General features: G+C 38.4%; 2 protein-coding genes across 3 annotated transcripts in view; both read right to left on the reverse strand.

Annotated features, from left to right (window-relative positions):
• The window catches only part of fer1l6 (fer-1 like family member 6), a 61228-nt gene extending 55999 nt beyond the window's left edge, over positions 1–5229 (reverse strand). For both annotated transcript variants that reach the window (XR_009802936.1, XM_061879489.1), the window contains exons 1-7: positions 5091–5229; positions 4024–4112; positions 3705–3816; positions 2338–2392; positions 766–897; positions 638–700; positions 482–560 (exon numbers count right to left, since the gene is read on the reverse strand). Coding sequence is in view for 1 of the 2 variants with exons in the window: in XM_061879489.1 (XP_061735473.1) it covers positions 482–560; positions 638–700; positions 766–897; positions 2338–2392; positions 3705–3816; positions 4024–4112; positions 5091–5125 (565 nt within the window). In the remaining variant the exon portion in view is untranslated. The remainder of the gene's footprint in view (positions 1–481; positions 561–637; positions 701–765; positions 898–2337; positions 2393–3704; positions 3817–4023; positions 4113–5090) is intronic.
• A 10627-nt stretch (positions 5230–15856) lies between these two features.
• Positions 15857–17158, reverse strand: LOC133537764 (olfactory receptor 10K1-like). The gene is made up of 2 exons (XM_061878848.1): positions 16649–17158; positions 15857–16336 (listed from the first exon to the last, which is right to left on the reverse strand). The coding sequence occupies exons 1-2, from the start codon at positions 17005–17007 to the stop codon at positions 16075–16077; spliced, it is 621 nt and encodes a 206-aa protein (XP_061734832.1). The 5' UTR covers positions 17008–17158; the 3' UTR covers positions 15857–16074.
• Between the last annotated feature and the right edge of the window lie 5826 nt (positions 17159–22984).

A 22984-nucleotide genomic window follows, 5' to 3' on the forward strand; every position in this document is an offset into this window, starting at 1 on the left:
TGACGTGCGCGGTTAACTGTGTTGCGGCATAAATGAATGTTTAAACCTTTTCAAGTGGAAAACATACACGTAGAAAGTCTGCAACTTGTGGACCATACAGAAGCCCTTGGTCGTGTTTCCTTATGCCATTATAATTCATTATTACTGTCATTAGTTGAGCTCTGAGTATGTGCTTTTACTGCCATTTAGTGTTTGCTTGTAAGTCTATGTGGTATAAAATGAGTAAGAAATCGAATTAGTATTTGTTTTCCTTGAAGTCCTGTGCTTTCTTTTGAGGGACACCTGAGACATTGATAACAAATTCAAAAACAGAAAAAAAACTACCGCGAAGTCCTGGAGGGAATTAGTAGGACACCCTTTGATGGTCAAAGTCTGCATGGTTTATAGATATTACACACTACATATTACCTACCCCGTGCACGCCCGATCGAGTATTTGTATGTTCCAAATGTGTAAAAGTACTGCGAGGTGTGAGCGTCACCTGCTTGTTTGTACACCGTCCACACGTCCATCTTGAAGGAGCCGATGCAGAAGCTCCTCAGCATCTTGGAGTGGATCACCTGCACAACACAAACATAGGCGTGAGGCGTTCAGGTACCTGACGAAAAGTAAAAAAAGAAACACCATCGTGACTCACTGTCAGCCTGATGACTTTGTCCAGGAAGACATCTTTGTGTGCGAAGAAGTCAAAGACAAAATACTGCGAGGAAAGTTGAGGGTGACGTTAGTTGTTTGGACCAATGGCGACGCTGCTCGTCTCCTTACCTCATTGTAAAAAGGAGCGTTAGTTCCTTCTTTGACCGATGTCTGTTTTTTCTCATCGCCGATCTCGATCACCACACTGGGGTCGATGTTCTCGCCCACCAGCTGCTTGGCCTCCGTGATGTTAATGGCGATCTGCAAGCAATGCAATATACATGTTGAAAGAGTAATAATTCAAAGTCAGCATCATTAACAACTTTACAAAAGGTGTGTATTATCTGTTAGCAGTATAAAATACATGTTGAAAGAGTAATAATTCAAAGTCAGCTTCATTAACAACTTTATAAAGTGTGTGAATTATCTGTTAGCAGAGTAAAATACATGTTGAAAGAGTAATACTTTAAATGTCAGCTTCATTTACCACTTTACATTACGTGTGTAGTATCTGTTAGCAGTATAAAATACATGTTGAAAGAGTAATACTTTAAAAGTCAGCTTCATTACCAACATTACAAAATGTGTGTACTACCTGTTAGCAGTATAAAATGCATATTAAAAGAGCAACAATTTAAAAGTCAGCTTCATTACCAACTTTCAAAAATGTGTGTATTATCTGTTAGCAGTATAAAATACATATTGAAAGAGTAATACTTTAAAAGTCAGCTTCATTACCAACTTTACAAAATGTGTGTACTATCTGTTAGCAGTATAAAATGCATATTGAAAGAGTAATACTTTAAAAGTCAGCTTCATTACCAACTTTACAAAATGTGTGTAGTATCTGTTAGCAGTAAAAAATACATGTTGAAAGAGTAATACTTTAAAAGTCAGCTTCATTACCAACTTTGAAAAATGTGTGTATTATCTGTTAGCAGTACAAAATACATATTGAAAGAGTAATACTTTAAAAGTCAACTTCATTATCAACTTTACAAAATGTGTGTCTTGCCCGTTAGCAATATAAAAAACATGTGAAAAGGGTAATTATTTAAAAGTCAGCTTCATGACTTACAAAATATGTGTAATACCTTTTAGCACTATACAATACATGTTTAAAGAGTAATAATTTAAAAGCCACCTTCGTTAGCAAATTTACAAAATTTGTGTATTTTCTGTTTGCAATATAAAACACATGTTGGTATTGTAATACTTTAAAAGTCGCCTTCATTTCCAACTTTAAAAATTGTGTGTATTATCTGTTAGCAATATAAAATACGTTGGTACAGTAATACTTTAACTACCAACTTTACAAAATATGTGTATTACCTATTAGCAATATAAAATACATGTCACAGTGATATTTTAAAGTCACCATTTCCAACTTTACAAATTGTGTGTATTATCTGTTAGCAATATAAAATACATGTTGGTACAGTAATACTTTAACTACCAACTTTACAAAATATGTGTATTACCTATTAGCAATATAAAATACATGTCACAGTGATAGTTTAAAGTCACCTTCATTTCCAACTTTACAAATTGTGTGTATTATCTGTTAGCAATATAAAATACATGTTGTTTGAGTAATAATTCAAAGTCCGCTTCATTACCAACTTTACAAATTGTATGTATTATCTTTTAGCAGTATAAAATACATGTTGAAAGAGTAATACTTTAAAAGTTGTGTATTACCTGGAAGCTCTGTGCCTTTCCTTCACTGTCCTGAAGGGCAGTTTTCAGCTTGGACCTAGAGGGTCAACACAGCACTTTAGATAATTTTTAACTGAGTACATTAATTATTAATACACAAATGGACAGGGATATAGCGATATAATATTTAACCTGACAATTATTCAAACAACATATAATTAAAAAGTACATATTTAGGCATTTCTCATTCAATCCTAATAATAATATTACGCTCAAATCTGTCGACACTGTAAGAAAAAAAAAAAAAAAAATTTTTTACGGCAGCTCAATTGCCAGATTTTTACCATCAAATTCATGGTGGTATATTACAGTAAATTTAAAAATGGTGTCACTGTTACAGTCAAATTCTGTCACTTCAGCTGCTAGTTTTGTTCTTTTCACTGTAAAATCTACAATCATTATTTTAACAGTGCATAACTGTAAATGGCAAAACAGTGCCACGTGCATTTTTACTATGAAATTCTGCCGATTGAACTGTCAGTATTTTTACCACAAAAGCTATTCAATAATTTATTTATTTTTTTTCAGTGCTGTAAATACAAAAATCGTGCCACAGTCATTTTTACAGTAAGATTTTAACAACTAAACTGCCAGTTTGTTTTTTAAATCTTTTTGTTCCCCAAAGTGCATTAATGTAAATGTAAAAATGGTACCCCTTTTATTTTTACAGTAAAATCCTGACGCGTGAGCTGCCAGTATTTTTTCTGTAAAATCTATGATTCTATGATATCACCCTTATTTTGACGATAAAACATTTTTACTTTAAAATCTATGGGCTTGCATTCCCCCCATCCCTTTACAGTTCATTACAGTAAACAGAAAAACGGCAGCACTGGTATTTTTATTGTCAAATTTGGGCCACTGCTCTATGCCAGTTTTATTTTTGTTTTTTTTTACCTTAAAATTTACTGATTTATTTTAAAGTGCACTACAATAAATAAAAAAAAGGGACCCCTTTTATTTCTTACCATACAGCTCTGGCAACCGAGCTGCCAGCTCTTTATTTTGTAAACTCTACGGGGAAGTGAAGTGAAGTGAATTATATTTATACAGCGCTTTTTCTCTAGTGACTCAAAGCGCTTTACATAGTGAAACCCAATATCTAAGTTACATTTAAACCAGTGTGGGTGGCACTGGGAGCAGGTGGGTGAAGTGTCTTGCCCAAGGACACAACGGCAGTGACTAGGATGGTGGAAGCGGGAATTGAACCTGCAACCCGCAAGTTGCTGGCACGGCCACTCTACCAACCGAACTAAACGGTTTTTACAGTGCATTACTGTAAATTGAAACACGGTACCGTGACTGAGCTGCCAGTTTTGTTTGTACTGTAAAAATATAATCCAAAATACCTCTTGGTGTGAGGCAGGATTCTGGTTCTGACAGTAGAGCTTCCTTGTTGGTGCTCAACGTCGCCTCTTTCCAGCAGCGGAGACGTTTCAGAGGAGACCTGAGCTTCCTCGTCTGTCCAAACAATAACACACATCTCTCATGGAGTAGCCATCAGCATACGACATGGTGTACCTAATGTTGTGTCCAGTAAGTGAGCATACTCAGCGGTTCTGAGTGACTAAAACCGGACAAAAGTGATCCGTAACGACGACCATGTGACTGTTTGACAAAGGCTGCTGCTGCCATGTTTGCATTAAGCAGGCCACAAGCGTCACTCACCGATTGCCGCCTTGTTTGCCAGCACCAAGTCGGAGTCGACCTTCTTCTTCTTTTTCTTGCCTTTCAGGCCGAACATCAGCTTGGCCTTCCTGCTCCCAGGGGAAAAAAACATTAATTTACCAAAACAACGCCACCATGATAGACCTATGGCATTTCAATGATCGTTGTGATACACATTTTATTCATGCTTTTTTTAAAAGGTGGAATATTGTTGACTTAAAAACACTTTAAGAATAAATTGCTTTGTATAGTCAATTATGCTAGTTTTAACTGAAAAGATACATATTTTTCAATTGAAAGATCTGAAATATTTAAAAAAAATTGAATATAAAATAAATGTAAATGTAAAATAGGAAATAACAGGAATTGATCAACCAAATTATTATTATTTATATTACTTTGTTTTCTTTTGCAAATTAACCATGTCTAAACTTTCTAAGGATAGACTTATTCAGTGGAACATTGTATTTCGTATATTTGTTACATACATCTTATTAATTAGATCTATTCATTAACGGACAAAAACATCTTTAAGTGAAAGAAAATATTTTTGAAATATGAAAATATATCAGGAATTTAGTTTTTTTTTTTTTTTTTTACAAACTAAACTTAAATACATACATGTGTATACACACATATATACACATCAATGTGTATACATATACATATAAATGGACATATACATATATATATATATATATATATATATATATACATACACACATAAATATACATATATACACAAACATATAATTTCGTTTTTATATATATATATATATATATATATATATATATCATAAATAAAAACAAAACGCCACAAAAGAAAAAGTTGTCCTATTCATGTATAGTACAACGAACACATACTTCCCAGACCAGACTGACATGTCATTTTGCTCTTTTAAAAAGGCAGAAAATTTTACGGTAACATTCTGACAAATGAGCTGTAAAAGCCATAAAAACAAACATTTCCATTTGTAAGGATTTTTCATACATCTTAATGACAACAATTGGTCACTTATTTTAAATGGTGTGCCCAAGGTAAAATGCACGAAAAACATATTTCTCACCGCCTTTGCGTTGCTGGACTCTCTGATGAATCCATCCTTTTCTTATAAGATAACCTCAAACCCTGCAAATCCTACATCCGCTCCATCACAGAAAAAAGTGACTATGTCAAATTGTAAGAGCAAGATACTCCCGACCTTGTAACTAATTCAATATATATAAACAAGAACTGCTTTTATAAGCACGTCCTGCTCCTCCTCATGCTGTCTAAACTTGCCACCCATGGACCTGCCCTGCACTGACTCACAAGTACAGCACCATGAATGACATTTTATACAACCAATGTTATGTATATAATAATACTAGGCGTATAAGAGCACGATATCGGAGGATAACCATGAATAAAATACATTTTTACACTTGAAGACTTACTTGAGCGCAGGATCCATCCTTGGGGCAGTTGGAGACAAAGGTCACAGAGGTACAGCACACATTTGTGACTAATTGCTTCTTGTTGCGTTTGATCAGAGGACACTTGTATCATTATGATGCTGCTGTATCATTACTAGCAACATTAGTGTAGCAATTGTGTGACATTAACAACTTATAAAAACATTTCTTTGGGAAAGCAAAAAAAGGATGTGTGTGTGTGTGTGTGTGTGTGTGTGTGTGTGTGTGTATGCGGTGAGTGAGAGACCTTGTGACCAGGATGTAAGGAAGTGTCAGAGTTAACAAACCCTCCTCTTGTAAATAAAGCAGACACGCAGACAGTTTGACAATCATAATAACGTTTGTATTATTTTGACACACATGGATACATTTCCTGTGTATCCTATACATTTGGGAATCATTACAAAAACAAAATTGATATAGGCTGAGTTTGTCGAGGCCAACAGGGGGCGACGTGCCTAAAATGTGTTTACAAAGAGCATGAGCTAGCGTTGTTGCACTGATGTAAATACCGTCGTCCAATGGGCAAACAATTTCCTCTATTTTGGTCAACTCATTTATAAAAAGGTAAACGTGCTATGCTTTAGGCTACTAGGGGCTAGCAGCTACACAACAGCTAAGCACACAACAGCACACAAGCTGGACGTAAGTCCATCCATTCATCTTCTTGCGCTTATGCAAGGTTTGGTCGCGGAGGCAGCAGCCTAAGCAAGGAAGCCCAGACTTCCCTCTCCCCAGCCACTTCGTCCAGCTCCTCCCGGGGGATCCCGAGGCGTTCCCAGGCCAACCGGGAGACATAGTCTTCCCATTGTGTCCCGGGTCTTCCCCGTGGCCTCCTACCGATCGGACGTGCCCGGAACACCTCCCTCGGGAGGCGTTCGGGTGGCATCCTGACCAGATGCCCAAACCACCTCATCTAAAGCAATGACGTCAAAACCCAAGCCACGTAATCTATCTCAAAAGCCCGAACCGTCAATCTCATCAACTGAGTTTCTGCAAACGGGATATGAAGGGTAGCGACACATCAAAATACACCACCTAAATTCAAAAGTGGACAAAAAATTGACAACCTGAAATCAACAATGGTAAATTGTTGTACTTGTTTAGCGCCTTTCTACCCCTTTTTTAAGGAACCCAAAGCGCTTTGACGCTATCTCCACATTCACCCATTCACACACACATTCACACACTGATGGCGGGAGCTGCCATGCAAGGCGCTAACCAAGACCCATCAGGAGCAAGGGTGAAGTGTCTTGATCAAGGACACAACGGACGTGACTAGGATGGTAGAAGGTGAGGATTGAACCAGTAACCCTTTAGATCGCTAGCACAGCCACTCTCCCAACTTTGCCACGCCTTCCCCAAGTCTAAGATCAGACAGAGCAGATATGGCTTGCCTACAGGCACACGTAGGAAGCCTGCAGACCCTGAATAACAGATAGAAAAGCGATCTTCATGATCTCCAAGGTAATGTGATGAATCTGCTAGAAGGAGCAAACAGAAATGTGACAAGAGATGAAGGTTTGTGGCAGGCCTGCGTATCATACCCAGATCCTACGCCAAAGCCGTGGATAATAGAGGAGAACCAGACGAAACAGGGAAAGACGCTGAAGGGTACAAATGTGTGCTTGATTGAGCACCTCACATACAACGCTGACATTGCCAAGAAAGCTCATGACTTGAGAAAACAGGGCAAAACTCAGGGAACTTGTAGAACCACCTGTAAAATCTACATCAAGCTGAATGGAGGTCCAAAAAGAAAAGTACTTGTTGTCAAAGACGTCAAGGATCTGGACAAATATTAATGTTAAGAGCGCTTCGACAGCAACGACAACGATGATGGTGTCTAATGTTGGGTATTGTTTAGGTGTTTAGGGCACGTTTGACCGGTAGGAGGCCTTGGGGAAGACCCAAGACACTTTGGGTAGACTGTGTCCCGGCTGGCCTAAGAACGCGTCGGGATCCCCCGGGAGGAGCTGGGCGAAGTGTCTGGGGATAGAGATGTCTGTGCTTCTCTCTGCCCCCGCGACCTGACCTCGGATAAGTGGAAGAAAATGGATGGCTGGGTGGATGGACATCATTAGTTTTTATAGATGAACAATATAATAGCAACATTAAATCTGACAACAAATTGTTAATTATTCATTTAAACAGCAGAAGCCTTTATGCAAACTACAACAATATGAAGCTTTTTTTTTTCAGCAATTCAACAAACCTTTTAAGTGATTGTGATTTCAGAAACATGGATCGATGATGAAAAAAAGGAATAGGTCTTGAAAGTGTGAGGTATGGGTCTTACTGCACCGGACTAGCATCTTTACATTGGGTTGAATTTTTTTTTTTTTTTCTTGAACAAGTTCCAAATATGTCGCGAATGTTCAGCATCAATAACTGCCATGAAGGTTGTCAGGATCACTTCAGGAAAAAAATATTTTGATGCGATTTGCCTAATTTTTCAGCATGGAAGCAAAGCTAAATAATTAGGTTCGTAAGCAAAGAAACAAGAAGCGAATGCCTGGAGTACGTCAGCTGTACAAAACGACGAACATGACTTTTAACACCATCAACTGGTACGTGTTGGTGTCTTCACGGCGCATTCTGACTGGTACGTGACTGGTACGCCTGATTCGGTTTTTGTTAGCTGTTGCCTGTTGAGCGCTGAACAGGCATCGAACAACATACAGTTAAAAGCACAATGTCTGTTTGCTTTTAGTACTGTAAGCACAAAATATTTTCTGGAGAGGTTCCGCAGTGATCAAAGTACTTAAAAGTATGGCTAGGCGATGAATCGATAGACGCAATATATCGCGGGTCTGTCTCTGTGCGATATAGAAAATGACTATATCGTGATATTTGAGTAAACGTTCTCACGCAGTTGCTTTTAGCTGCTGGCATTACACTACAGGCATTTCCCACTCCTTCTTGTGTCTCCTTCTCACAGACAGCAAGCGCAGGTTCTTACACACGTCACATACTGTCACGTCATACGTCACATACGCATACGCCCTCCCTGGCTTCAAGAGGAAATATGTCGAACAGACAACTTTAATTTGTCAAGTGCGGGGCCCAAGCGTTGCTACCAAAAGTAGCATTACTGCTAATATGTAGCATCATTTGAAAAGTCACCTGCTTGAGAATGAAAAGTGCTTGAAACTGCATGTCAACATCTCCATTCGGTGCCTCATCCACAAAGTGCCGAAGTAACTATTTCCAAATCAACACCGTACAAAAAAAAAAATCAACAACAAAAGGAGATAATGTTCGTAGTATACTACCACATTGCAAAGGACATACATTTGATTTCCTATTATGCAGCTCATTTTTATTTGATACTTAATGAAATATCTTGTGCGACATCATGCACTAAAGTGCACTTTATTTGTTTTAAACTAGTATAGTGGCATTCTGTACAAAAAGTGCACTTTAATTTAGTGTTGTTTTGATATGCCATCTTAGCGACATGCACAAAAGGGCACTAATAGCTTGTTTTAAAATTTCTCTGACAATCTTGCACTTTCTGTTTTGGAAATGACGTGAATGTTTGTGCCACTGCTTAATAACTGTTTAATAAATACAGTTTTGGTGAATTGACTTAGTTGTGATTTCCCTCTCTGCATGAAAGTTTAAAATGAGCATATTGAATCATCATACTGCTGTGATTATATCTATCAAGTTTTAGTTCAAGGCTAAGGCAAAATATTGAGATATATATTGTGTATCGCGATATGACCTAGATATATTGAGATATTAAAAAAAGGCCATATCGCCCAGCCCTACTTAAAAGTAACAATGGGCTTGTTTTTTCGGTGGACCCTGCTAATGAAACAAGGCCAAGGTACCTTACGCATCTCAGACACATAAGAGATGAAAATCGTAGATTATGCACGATTTGAACAAAGGACAATGTGCCTTAAGAGAATGTGCCTTAACAGACTTCACCTGTATACATTGACTCCACTGATGAAATATAGACAAGTTTGGCTTTGACAATTGCGGCAACTTTTACTTGATTTAAATTCATCGTCCATAGGTCATATGAGTCTATTCCACCGTTTTAAAAATCCTTTTTCACAGGTTGCGAGCCTTCGGATAGCGTATTTTGTCTGCATGGTTCCTTGTTTTTTTCATTTCATAAGGTCCATTTTTATCTAGTTTGTTGCTCGCTTTCATATTGGAAACAAAAACTTTATCCAACGAGTATGTTAAGCTAAAGTACCACTGATAGTCATACACACACTAGGTGTGGTGAAATTACTCTCTGCATTTGACCCATTGCCTTGTTCCACCCCCTGGGAGGTGAGGAGAGCAGTGAGCAGCAGCGGTGGACGCGCTCAGGAATTATTTTGGTGACTTAATAAAAATAATAATAATAATAATAATAATAATGGATTAGATTTATATCGCGATTTTCTATTGTTAGATACTCAAAACACTCACAGAGAAGTGGGAACCCATCATTCATTCACACCTGGTGGTGGTAAGCTACATCTGCAGCCACAGCTGCCCTGGGGTAGACTGATGGAAGCGTGGCTGCCAAGTTGCGCCTACGGCCCCTCCGACCACCACCAATCATTCATTCATCATTCATTCACCAACCCCCCAATTCCAACCCTTGATGTTGAGTGCCAAGCAGAGGGGTAATGGGTCCCATTTTATAGTCTTTGGTATGACTCAGCCAGGATTTGAACTCACGCCCTAACGATCTCAGGTCCACCCAGCCCCCACAATGCATTGCATAATCAGATGGCCTTTGCTATTGATGATATTTCAAAATGTATAACTATTTAAATATGTCATGAAAAGAGCAAAGTTGATGTGATCAGCCGTACATACAGGTAGAGAGCACCTCAGTCAAGTGTTGTAACATTTGGGGGCTGGATTAAAGCAACTTTTACTGAAATTAGTCAAAAAGTAATTTTCTTACGTGGTGACTTCAATATTGAACCTGTTGTGCGCGACCAGTATTCCTCTCAGGGAGTAAAACACACTAGTCGCTCCCAAGTTATTTTGGATGACATACATGTTGAGTAAAGAGGACCCCAGAGAGAAAATGGTACTTGGCCAAGTTTTACTAAAGCTTTCGGAGATCAGCCCTTACAATGCAACAATAGCATCAGCAAGAAGAGGTCTAAATCCAAACAAAAAGATTCAGCGCATGAAGAGCAAAAACAGCCGCTCTTGCCCAGAAAGGAGTGCGGCTGCATCTTCAAAACAGATAAGGAACTGACCAAAACAGTTCTGTGAGCCAAAAAACAGGAGGAGCCCTTAATCCAAAACAAAGAGTTTACTAGCAGACATAAGATAAAAGCAAGGACACGAGAAGACACACTACATGGAAAAAATACTAGCTACTTCAAACATGACTATGGATAAAAAAAAAACACTTGAACCCCTTGAACCATAATAAGCAACAGACCATAGATACATCATAAATACAATGTAGTGCATACATTTACATCCTAAAATCACAACTTTAGTATCTATTATCTAGGAATTTAAATTGTGTACAATTTGAGAAGGAAGTGTACAAATGTTTGTAATTGCCAGGAAATGGAAAAGGAGTAGGATTAAAAAAACTAAGCTTGTTGTTATTCCGACACGCTGTAATGAGAACTGATGTATTGTATTGGTTTCATGTTCAAAACAAACTTACATCAAAAACCATAAAGACAAACTGATAAACTATTCAATCAGTTTATCAGTTTAATTAATTAATCCTAATTTATTGATTAATTAATCCTAATTTATTTCAGGCAATGACACAAAAGTACAAGGTAGACAACATATAATGATATCAAGTCATTTAGTGCAAAAAGTAATAGACAGTATGTCATTTACTAGCAGTGTTTTGGGGCTCCCTAGTGACCAACTGACAGCCATGCTCCTCGTAAAATCTATTTCTGCTAATTAAAATGCTGAAACCAACCCTATATAGGTCCGTACGTACAATTCAGGCTGGCCTGGGAACGCCTCGGGATCTCCCGGGAAGAGCTGGACGAAGTGGCTGGGGAGAGGGAAGTCTGGGCATCCCTGCTTAGGCTGCTGCCCCCATGACCCGACCTCGGATAAGCGGAAGAAAATGGATGGTGTATTTTACATAATAAAAAGGTTTAGCGTTAATATATTCACACAAAAAACTACTCTTAAATGGGTTGTACTTGTATAGCGCTTTTCTACCTTCAAGGTACTCAAAGCGCTTTGACACTACTTCCACATTTACCCATTCACACACACATTCACACACTGATGGAGGGAGCTGCCATGAAAGGCGCTAACCAGCACTCATCAGGAACAAGGGTGAAGTGTCTTGCTCAGGACACAACGGACGTCACGAGGTTGGTACTAGGTGGGGATTGAACCAGGGACCCTCGGGTTACGCACGGCCACTCTTCCACTGCGCCACGCTGAAAATGTAAATTTCCCCTCAGGAATTAATAAAATATTTCTGATTCTGAAATGTTTGGACATTTACAAATTACACAACAGCCACACATCAAACATTGTCTGTGACTATCACTATTAGCGTTGTCGCCCTCTACTGGTGAAATTTAGCACTACATGTATTAAACGAGGCTCGATTGTCACTCTCAGACAAGTAACACGACCACGAACACAAAAGACATCACAAAGTCAGCAATTCCACGACAAAACAAAACAAATATAGTTATGCACAAATTATATCTACTTATAAATGTTTCACCAAGTTTGGGGATGAAGTTTACACTCTGGGATTCCTACCATTGTTGCTGCTTGTCTGGATCAATGTGTCTGTCGCTTAAAAAGTCCTCCAGGAAACAATGACTCGAGCACTTGCTCGGTGCAGAACATTCAGACTTTAAATTTGGTGGAGCACGGAGGGAGATGATGGAGGGAACCCCTCATGAAACAGTTCTGTAGACATGAAGTAGTCTTGTGATTTTTCCCACACATACATATTGCGCTCTACCACGGTATCGAGCGCTATTCTCTGGATAATCCAATCAAGACATATACATACAAATATATATACATACATACATACACATACATACATACATATATATCTGTCTATCTGTGTTGGCCCTGCGATGATGTGGCGACTTGTCCAGGGTGTACCCCGCCTTCCGCCCGATTGTAGCTGAGATAGGCGCTGCCTCACTTGCCTCCCCTGACAGCACGTCACTGATTCAGACCTCGAATAACACCGACTGTTTGGTGAACCGTCCCCAGTAAGTCCTCGACGTACCATGAATTGATTAACGTGGACCCCGACTTAAACAAGTTGAAAAACTTATTCGGGTGTTACCATTTAGTGGTCAATTGTACGGTATATATACTGTAATGTGCAATCTACTAATAAAAGTCTCCATCAATCAATCAATGGGATTTATAGGTAACGTGACTAAAAAGCTATGGGCGATTGAAATGTGCTAAAACTAAAAATATATGAAAAAACGAAAAATTTGTAAAAAAAAACAATGCGTGAGCTAAGTATATTAAAGGCCTACTGAAACCCACTACTACCGACCACGCAGTCTGATAGTTTATACATCAATGAGTAAATTTTATCATTGCAACACATGCCAATACGGCCGGTTTAGTTTAATAAATTGCAATTTTAAATTTCCCGCGATGTGACCTGTTGAAAACGTCGCAGAATGATGACGCTTATGTTGACGCGTGCTTGTGACGTTATTTGTTGGAGCGGACATTTTATCCCAGCACCACTCACAGCTAAAAGTCGTTTGCTTTAATTGCATAATTACACAGTATTTTGGACATCTGTGTTGCTGAATCTTTTGCAATTTGTTCAATTAATAATGGAAACTTTAAAGAAGAATGCTGTTTGGTGGAAAGAGGTGGATTGCAGCTGCCTTTAGCAGCCGGTGTTTCTTTGTTTGCTGTGAAACTTTAATATGGAACAGAGCAGTCAAGCGAACATGTTTCTCTACCACATGTCAACCAGCAGGTTTCGGTGAGAACATTGTGGTAATAAGTCGGCTCTTACCGGAGACATGAGCTGAGCTTGCGTCCTCCTGCAGCAGCTGTTCAAGAGGCAGCTGCGACTTTCTTGGCTACTCCATGGCTTCCATCAGAGACACTGGCGGTCACCACACCCCTCCGACTTTCAGGTATGACTATTTAATCTCACTAAAACACTAGTAACACAATAAGCAGATAAGGGATTTTCCCGAATGATCCTAGTAAATGTGTCTAATAACATTTGAATAGCTCCCACTGCCGTTGCCTTTTCTTTTCTAGTGCTTCACTGTAACTTTCCTCATCCACGAATCTTTGATCCTCGCTCAAATTAATGGGGAAATCATCGCTTTCTCGGTCCGTATCGCTCTTGCTGCTGGTGGCTACGATTATAAACAATGTGAGGATTTGAGGAGCCCTACAACCCGTGACGTCACACGCACATCGCCTGCTATTTCCGGTACAGGCAAGGCTTTTTTATTAGCCACCAAAAGTTGCAAACTTTATCGTCAATGTTCTCTACTAAATCCTTTCAGCAAAAATATGGCAACATCGCGAAATGATCAAGTATGACACAGAATGGACCTGCTATCCCCGTTTAAATAAGAAAATCTCATTTCAGTAGCCCCTTAAAGATGAACAAAACACTATGAATGTGGCTTGCGGTTTCTAGGTCACGTAACTAAAAAGGTAAGTGAAGATTGAAATTTCCTCCATGAGCCATGGACAAAGTAATTTATTGACGGCCTTTTAGTCCTACGGGTCTGCACGGGCTTACAGCCGCGGCATGAGCTTCCAATACCGGCTGTACAAAACGTCGGCAAACAGCCGGCTTGACTGGATGTTGAATGTCTGTTAAATATCCAACTTGAATCTTACTTCACCTCGGTATAATTATTGTCCACCAATGATATACGCACACGAATCAGCGTAAAGGGAAACTTGACACAATATATTTCTAATCATATTTAAGTGACTTTTAGTATGATTATTAAAACTCTCATTCTGACTACGTTATAATTGTTGTTGGCAAAAACAACAGAAATAAAACAGTATTACTTTTTCACAGACAAAACTGGATGTTTACATGTCTACAACGTGGCCACTTTCAAGTTGGTGAAAATGCATTAATGGTGGTTGACCACTAGATGGTGCAATAATGAAGATACAATGTTTTTGGTTTGCCTTGACGCTGTTATGCCAAAAAGTTAATGGATAGAAGATTGTGATTTTTTTTTTTTTTTAAATGGAGACCTTATTAAACCGTTCAACAAAATTAAAAATAACACAGTCCAAAAATAAGGCATATTTACATGAATAATTTGTTTCAACTTAAAGGATTTCTGCTCTCTTGTTAATAATCATTGTGTCTGTGTTATCAAAGATGCACCCTGGCTAAACTGTGGCCATAAGCAGAATTTCATTCCGACCGCAAATATTTTTTAAGTTTTTTAATTCTGTGAAAAAAATATTCCACTTTTTAAATCCAAATGTAATTTAATTTGATACATGTTTAATACCAAAACACATTCATTGGAAATAAATTGTTCAATAATTGACTTACTTGGTACAAAATTAAAAAAAATTCCCTCCTACTGTTGTCGCCACACTTTTCCTCTTTGGCTCGGCTTCATCGGGATTCATCCACGGTCAATGGTTTATGAGGACGCTTCAAACACCTGCTGTTCTTCAAAGCCTCCACCTGGTGAAGCAATACACCTTTTTCCAATTGACAATCAGGCCTCATGTTCTTCACAATCCATCCATCCATTTATCCATCCATTTTCTACCTGCAGCAAATCTTGAAGAGTCCTTTCAAATGTAACAGAGGCCAACCTCTGCTATGCCATGTGAAACCTGACACCCTAACACCTTATCACATCATTTATTTATATTGTTTAAGATTTTACCTCAATGACTGGCGCTGTAGCATTGTTATAACGTCAATTATCAAAGTGGCTGCCTAGAAGAATGTATCATTTTGACTCCATGCTGATGACATAAAACACAAAAGTACATGTCAGGGTAGTTTATTAAGGTGCAGAATGTAAAAACAATTACAACATCTTACATTTCTTTTTCATGATCCATTAATGGTAGTGGTTTAATGTGTTTATAATGTGCGTCATGGATAACTCATATTTATAAACACAATTCAATATGTTGGAATAAAGGTGAGAAAAACAGATTTTAGATAATTTGACAATTTCTCCATATCTTGTTCATTTTTCTTTACTCTGTCTGTTAAAATATTACCATTTTAAAAGAAGGAGAGAACAGAAGTTGTGACATTACATGGATGGCTTACACAGTGAAAAATGTAAAAAAAAAAAAAAAAACTAGGGTGAAATTACATAAATATATGTTATAAATCATCAAAGTATATGAAAACAATATATTTAATTTAAAGGAGGGAGCTTTTCGATACATTAAAAATAAGTAAGTACGGACGTTGAAAATTATAAACATTACACAATGTATCAAACACAGGATATTGACTTAACTTAATATTGATAAAGCACTACATTTAGGAAATAAAATAACACCAGACATGGTGTTAAGCTTCCTTTTTATTCCATATATACATCTTATAAACACCATGATGTGAATGACTTTTTCTAAGAATCACTTGAGTGATCATATTCTTTTGTTCACCAGTCGACAAAACAATCTCTTAATGTGTTTCCAGATTTCTTTCATTTTCACTCCATATATGATTGGATTGAACAGAGGATTATACACAACTATTTGTAAAGTCATTATTAAACGTACAATTTTTGGAAGGTCTGACTCCAATCGAGCTATGATGACATCAAATAAAACTAAACAAACAAAGCTGAATAAAACCATCAGGTGAGGTAAACATGTCTCTGCCGCTTTTTTCCTGACTTCTGCACACCTGTGAAAAGTTATTATAAATATCTTTATGTAAGTAAAAAGGATGAACATCACAGGAACAACAACAACATTCATCAATACAAACAGACCATAAACTGTAAGAAATGCTGATTTCACACAGTGAAGCTTAGAAATTGTGTTGTTACAAAAAATTCCTGTTGTTGTGAAGTCACAGAGTTTTTGTTGAGAACTAATCACAGTTGCGACTACATCCTCACATGCAGGTACAAACCAGGCCAAAGTCAAGAGGACAATAACAGTTATTTTTCCCATGATAGTTGGATACTGCAGAGGTTTGCAGATAGACACATACCTGTCATAAGCCATGGCTGACAACAGTAAGAAGTCTGATCCTGCAAATGAATAGTAAAGAAAATATTGAAACAGACAAGCAGAATAAAAAATGGTCTGTTTTTGAGATAAAATGTCAATGCAGAGTTTAGGGTAGATAGCAGTGCTAAACAAAAGAGAATTTAGTGACAAAGCTGCAATGAAAATGTACATAGGCTCATGAAGGTCCCTGTGGACCCAGATCAGACCTATAATGGTGCAGTTAGTGCAGAGGATGAGAATATATAGTGTCAAAAAGATGACAAAGTACAGATATCTGTATTTGTCCACGTCTACAAAGCCACCAAGAGTTATAAATGTTCCATTGAATTCAGCATCCATGATCCCAAACAGAAAAGTAGTCAAATCGAGTCTGTTATGAGAATTGTTCACCCTCCATGGATCTCATTAAGTCCTCCATCAAAATATGCTGTCATGTCAACGAGCTCCTCCAAGTCTTCACGGTGATGTTGATGGAACTTGTTGTGAGCAGTCAATGCTGAGAAGGGTACAAGTAACCCATCTTTTAAGGACCGCCTCAAAGCTGTTGTACTTTGTAGTCCTCAAAATAAATTCAGTTTGTAACATGTGACCCAAACACATGACTCTTTCCTTTTCTTCGTCATCAGATGGGCGGATATCGCAGGACTATGTGGGTTGTAATGCAAACTGTATGCAAATTTGCTGAAGATCTTGGTATCAAAGTAAGGCAGGGGCCTTGATGGTCACAGTTTATGTGAAAATGTTTGTTTGTTCTTAGATAAAAGTAAATCAAGCTTCTTATTCAGTGAGTATTAGCATTAGAGGAAATAGAGGAGGTACTTGGGCTAAGCGTTAGCTTTTAAAACAGTCTTTTGTTCATCTTTACCCAGTGGGCACAAGACATTGATAAAACGTTGATGATACATCCTTTGAAACTGACTTTGAAACAATGTTGCAAAAGAGTTGTATTTGTAAATTGAGACAAGGTTGGTGTCCAACGCTTGATCCATGTTGTTGGTTGGGAAATCACCAAATTTCAAAGGTCAAATCAACGTCACATGTGGTTTCAATGTTTTATTTGTGTTGTGAAGTATTGGTAAGGAAATGACCAACATTCAATGGTCAAATCAACCTCACAACCCAACATTGATTAAACATTGGCAAAAAGCATGTTGTTTCAACAGAATGTTTGAGTTGCTCAATGTCAGGACCTAATTCAACTATTTATCAATGTTGTTTTAATGTCTTGTGTCTGGTGGGTAATTAACCCCTAAACCTTTTTGACCCCGGTGCCCAACTTTTCCACTAAAGAGAGGCCCATCTCATGCTAAATTTAATTTGTATTCATTAATTACAATTAACCAACTTACAGTTTACGCAAACATTATTATTGAACACATAACCTTTAGGCTTCGGTCAGGTTGATTACAAAATAGGCACTAACCAAATATACTGCATAAAAAAGTGAAGTGAATTATATTTATATAGCGCTTTTCTCTAGTGACTCAAATCTCTTTACATAGTGAAACCCAATATCTAAGTCACATTTAAACCAGTGTGGGTGGCACTGGGAGCAGGTGGGTAAAGTGTCTTGCCCAAGGACACACTTTCGATTCTTATTTGGGGAAAAAAACAAAAAAAAGTGGATTAACATCGATTTTGTTTAGTGTAGAGCAGGGGTGTCCTTGATTTACATGCACTGCCAGATCAAGAGGCAGAGGGAAAGGACAAATTAGTTAGGGCCAGGTTTTTTTTTTTGCTTACAAAGCATCTCCTCCAAAACTATAGAAGTTCACATGTAGCTCGTCCCCTAGAAGGAGTTGCATTAGCATGCAGATGAGCTTCCCCGAGACAGTTTCTCACAGTTTGCACAGAAATTATTTGAATACGCAAACCAATTGTTGCAGCAGCTCTCCAAGTGGCTAGTCTTAGACGATCGTGGAGGTGTACCTGCTGGATGAGGAGGTCCTGGGCTAGTGTAGTTACACGGGTCTGCGGTTGTGAGGCCTGTTGGCTGTACTGCCAAATTCTCTGAAATGCTTTTGGAGACAGCTTATGGTAAAGACATGAACATTCAATTCACTGGCAATTGCTCTGGTAGACTGCATTCAGCATGCCAACTGCACGCTCCCTCAAAACCTGTGACATCCTTGGCATCGTGCTGTGTGAAAAAACTGAACATTTCAGCGTGGCCTTTTATTGTGGGCAGCCTAACGCACACCTGTGCAATAATCATGCTCTTTCATCAGCATCTTGATATGTCACACCTGTGAGGTGAGATGTATTATCTTGGCAAACAAGAAATGCTCACTAACACAGATTTAGACAGATTTGTGAAGAATATTTGAAAGGTATTTTGTGTATATAGTAACAGTTTTTACAAACCCCGTTTCCATATGAGTTGGGAAATTGTGTTAGATGTGAATATAAACGGAATACAATGCTTTGCAAATCCTTTTCAACCTATATTCAATTGAATGCACTAAAAAGACAACATATTTGATGTTCAAACTCATAAACTTTTTTTTTTTTTGCAAATAATAATTAACTTTTCATGGCTGCAACACGTGCCAAAGTAGTTGGGAAAAGGCATATTCACCCCTGTGTTACATCACATTTTCTTTTAACAACATTCAATAAACGTTTGGGAACTGAGGAAACTGATTGTTGAAGCTCTGAAAGTGGAATTATTTACCATTCTTGCTTGATGTACAGCTTAAGTTGTTCAACAGTCCAGGGTCTTGTTGTCGTATTTTACGCTTCATAATGTGCCACACATTTTCGATGGGAGACAGGTCTGGACTGCAGGCGGGCCAGGAAAGTACCTGCACTCTTTTACTACGAAGCCACGCTGTTGTAACATGTGGCTTGGCATTGTTTTGCTGAAATAAACAGCGGCGTCCATGATAACGTTGCTTGGATGACAACATATGTTGCTCCAAAACCTGTATGGACCATTCAGCATTAATGGTGCCTTCACAGATGTGTAAGTTACCCATGCCTTGGGCACAAATACACCCCCATACCATCACAGATGCTGGCTTTTGAACTTTGCGCCTATAACAATCCGGATGGTTATTTTCCTCTTTGTTCCGGAGGACACCACATCCCCAGTTTCCAAATATAATTTGAAATGTGGACTCATCAGACCACAGAACACTTTTCCACTTTGCATCAGTCCATCTTAGATGAACTCGGGCCCAGCGAAGCCGGCAGCGTTCCTCTGTGTTGTTGATAAATGGCATTCGCTTTGCATAGTAGAGTTTTAACTTGCATTTACAGATGTCGCGACCGACTGTAGTTACTGACAGTGGTTTTCTGAAGTGTTCCGGAGCCCATGATATGATATCCTTTACACATTGATGTTGGATTTTGATGCAGTACCGCCTGAGAGGATAAAGCTCCGTGATATCATCGCTTACGTGCAGTGATTTCTCCAGATTCTCTGAACCTTTTGATAATTTTATGGACCGTAGATGGTAAAATCCCTAAATTCCTTGCAATAGCTCGTTGAGAATCGTTGTTCTAAAATTTTTCGACAATTTGCTTACAAATTGGTGAACCTCGCCCCATCCTTGTTTGTGAATTACTTAGCATTTCATGGAAGCTGCTTTTATACCCAATCATGGCACCCACCTGTTCCCAATTAGCCTGCACATCTGTGGGATGTTCCAAATAAGTGTTTGATGAGCATTCTTTAACTTTAGCAGTATTTATTGCCACTTTCCCAACTTCTTTGTCACGTGTTGCTGGCATCAAATTCGAAAGTTCATGATTATTTGCAAAAAAAAAAATGTTTATCAGTTTGAACATCAAATATGTTGTCTTTGTAGCATATTCAACTGAATATGGGTTGAAAATGATTTGCAAATCATTGTATTCCATTTATATTTACATCAAACACAATTTCCCAACTCATATGGAAACGGGGTTTGTACATCTTTGAAAATGGGAGCAAAAACCTTTATGTTGTGTTTATATTTTTGTTCAGCATAATTAAGAACACAGTAAACCAGGACTTGATGAGTTGGTTGTCATCGATTATGCTTATCTAAACTATGGGCAGGCTTCTTCAATTTGGTCATAAACCGTTTGAGGAATCTGGCCGCTGCAAGATAACATATCAATATAAATATCAATGTACAGGTCCTGGGTTCAATCCTGGGGTCTTTCTGTGTGGAGTTTGCATGTTCTCCCCGTGACTGCATGGGTTCCCTCCGAGTACTCCGGCTTCCTCCCACCTCCAATGACATGCACCTTTGGATAGGTTGATTGGCAACACTAAATTGGCACGTGTGTGAATGCGAGTGTGAATGTTGTCTATCTGTGTTGGCCCTGCGATGAGGTGACGACTTGTTCAGGGTGTACACCCTTTCCGCCTGAGTGCATCCGCTTGTCCCGATTGGGACAAGCGGTAGGAAATGAATGGATGTAAATACGGTGCTGCTTTGTCGCCACCTTGAGGACAACATGAGTAATTCAGGTCTAAGACACTTATCATGCTCTGAATTCCAGCAAGTGAAGCATTGATATATGACCCGAGGCAAAAAAAACCCTGCCCTTGTCATGATGCAAAAAAAAAATCTAGCCAACACAAAATGCCAACAGACATGGTCACACATAAAACAATTTGTGGATGAGATAAAAAAAAAAAATCAGAAAGACACCCATTTAAATAAATTACAAAGCATGATGGGAAACTTGCAAAACACCATCTCCACACTTATTCAGGTTTGGAACGCACAATTTAGCTCCTTCATATTACAAATCTTTAAAGGGCAACTGCACTTTAAAAAAAAAAAAAGTGACTATCGTTCACAATCATGACGACGGGTGGATTATTTCTTTAATGCATTCTAAATCTTAAATAAAATCGATCAAAAGTCTGCTTGCAATTAAAACATCTAAACAACTCCATTGGGGTTTTATTAATATGATGTAAGCATGTATATCATTTTGTTATTACAAAAACGCATCACAACCTTTGGCTTTGTTTTCTTTATCACTGATTTCTGCTGACTACAGAATTCATGAGAGACAACAAACATAATAAAACATCACTTACTAAACGATGTCTGTTGTCATTAGGATGCTGACTGCTGGGATGTTCATACATTCCCGTTTAGATAAAACATGTCTCATAATATTCACAAAGCAACAGATGGGGGGAGGGTGGGGGGGAAGATACACAAGCGCTTTTCGTGTGGTTCTCGCTAGTTCCAGGTCCTAAATGGCTGTCAAAGTGTCCCAACGTGGCACATTATATTCACAGCCATCTACTTTTCAAGTGAGAGGCAGGATTTATGATCTACAATAAACTTATAGGGAGCAAGGAAGCGATGATGTAAACATAGGGATACAGGAAGGGATTACGGCGCAGCTATAAATCATTTGTCTGCGTGAGCGCTTATAATAACAATATCACAAACACTTGGTTAAAATTCTAGTCACGAAATGTAAATTGAGTATTGTTGGCGCTTTTCAATGGTTATTTATGGTATTATTGTATGGGCGGAATATTGGAGCTCCCAATGGTTCCAATGTAAGCTGACTTTTTATTTTTTATTTAAAAGGAGCTATATGTAGTAATGTGGCCAGAATTGGTCTGCAATCACAGTGAAAATTCCGTAATCCCCTCCCACTCTCCAAGACTGAAGTTGCCAGACACGCAGCCGAATCCGAATCCTACTCCAAGGAACTTCACATGGCAATCGTCCTACGTTGTAGGTTTCTCTTGTTTATGCTTCTTGCAAGATGGTTAACAAAGTAATTATGCCACATTTTACTGATGTCAATAAGCCAAATGTATTTGGAAAGTTACGCAGCAATATTTTTGTCGGGAGTCATGGCAGATTGTTGGCATTACCCTGCTAAAATGTCTAGTTTGACCCCACGGACCACCATTGAAATATTGATATACCAAGCCCGTTTCCATACGAGTTGGGAAATTGTGTTAGATGTAAATTCAAACGGAATACAATGATTTGCAAATCATTTTCAACCCATATTCATTTGAATATGCTACAAAGACAACATATTTGATGTTCAAACTGATAAACATTTTTTTTGTTGCAAATAATCATTAACTTTAGAAGTTGATGCCAGCAACACGTGACACAGAAGTGGAAAGGTGGCAATAAATACTGATAAAGTTGAGGAATGCTCATCAAACACTTATTTGGAACATCCCACATGTGTGCAGGCTAATTGGGACCAGGTGGGTGCCATGATTGGGTATAAAAAACAGCTTCCCAAAAAATGCTCAGTCTTTCAGAAGAAAGGATGGGGAGAGGTACACCCCTTTGTCCACAACTGCGTGAGCAAAAAGTCAAACAGT

Source organism: Nerophis ophidion, linkage group LG19 (genome assembly GCF_033978795.1).
Source record: "Nerophis ophidion isolate RoL-2023_Sa linkage group LG19, RoL_Noph_v1.0, whole genome shotgun sequence".
In the NCBI taxonomy this organism is placed as follows: domain Eukaryota; kingdom Metazoa; phylum Chordata; class Actinopteri; order Syngnathiformes; family Syngnathidae; genus Nerophis; species Nerophis ophidion.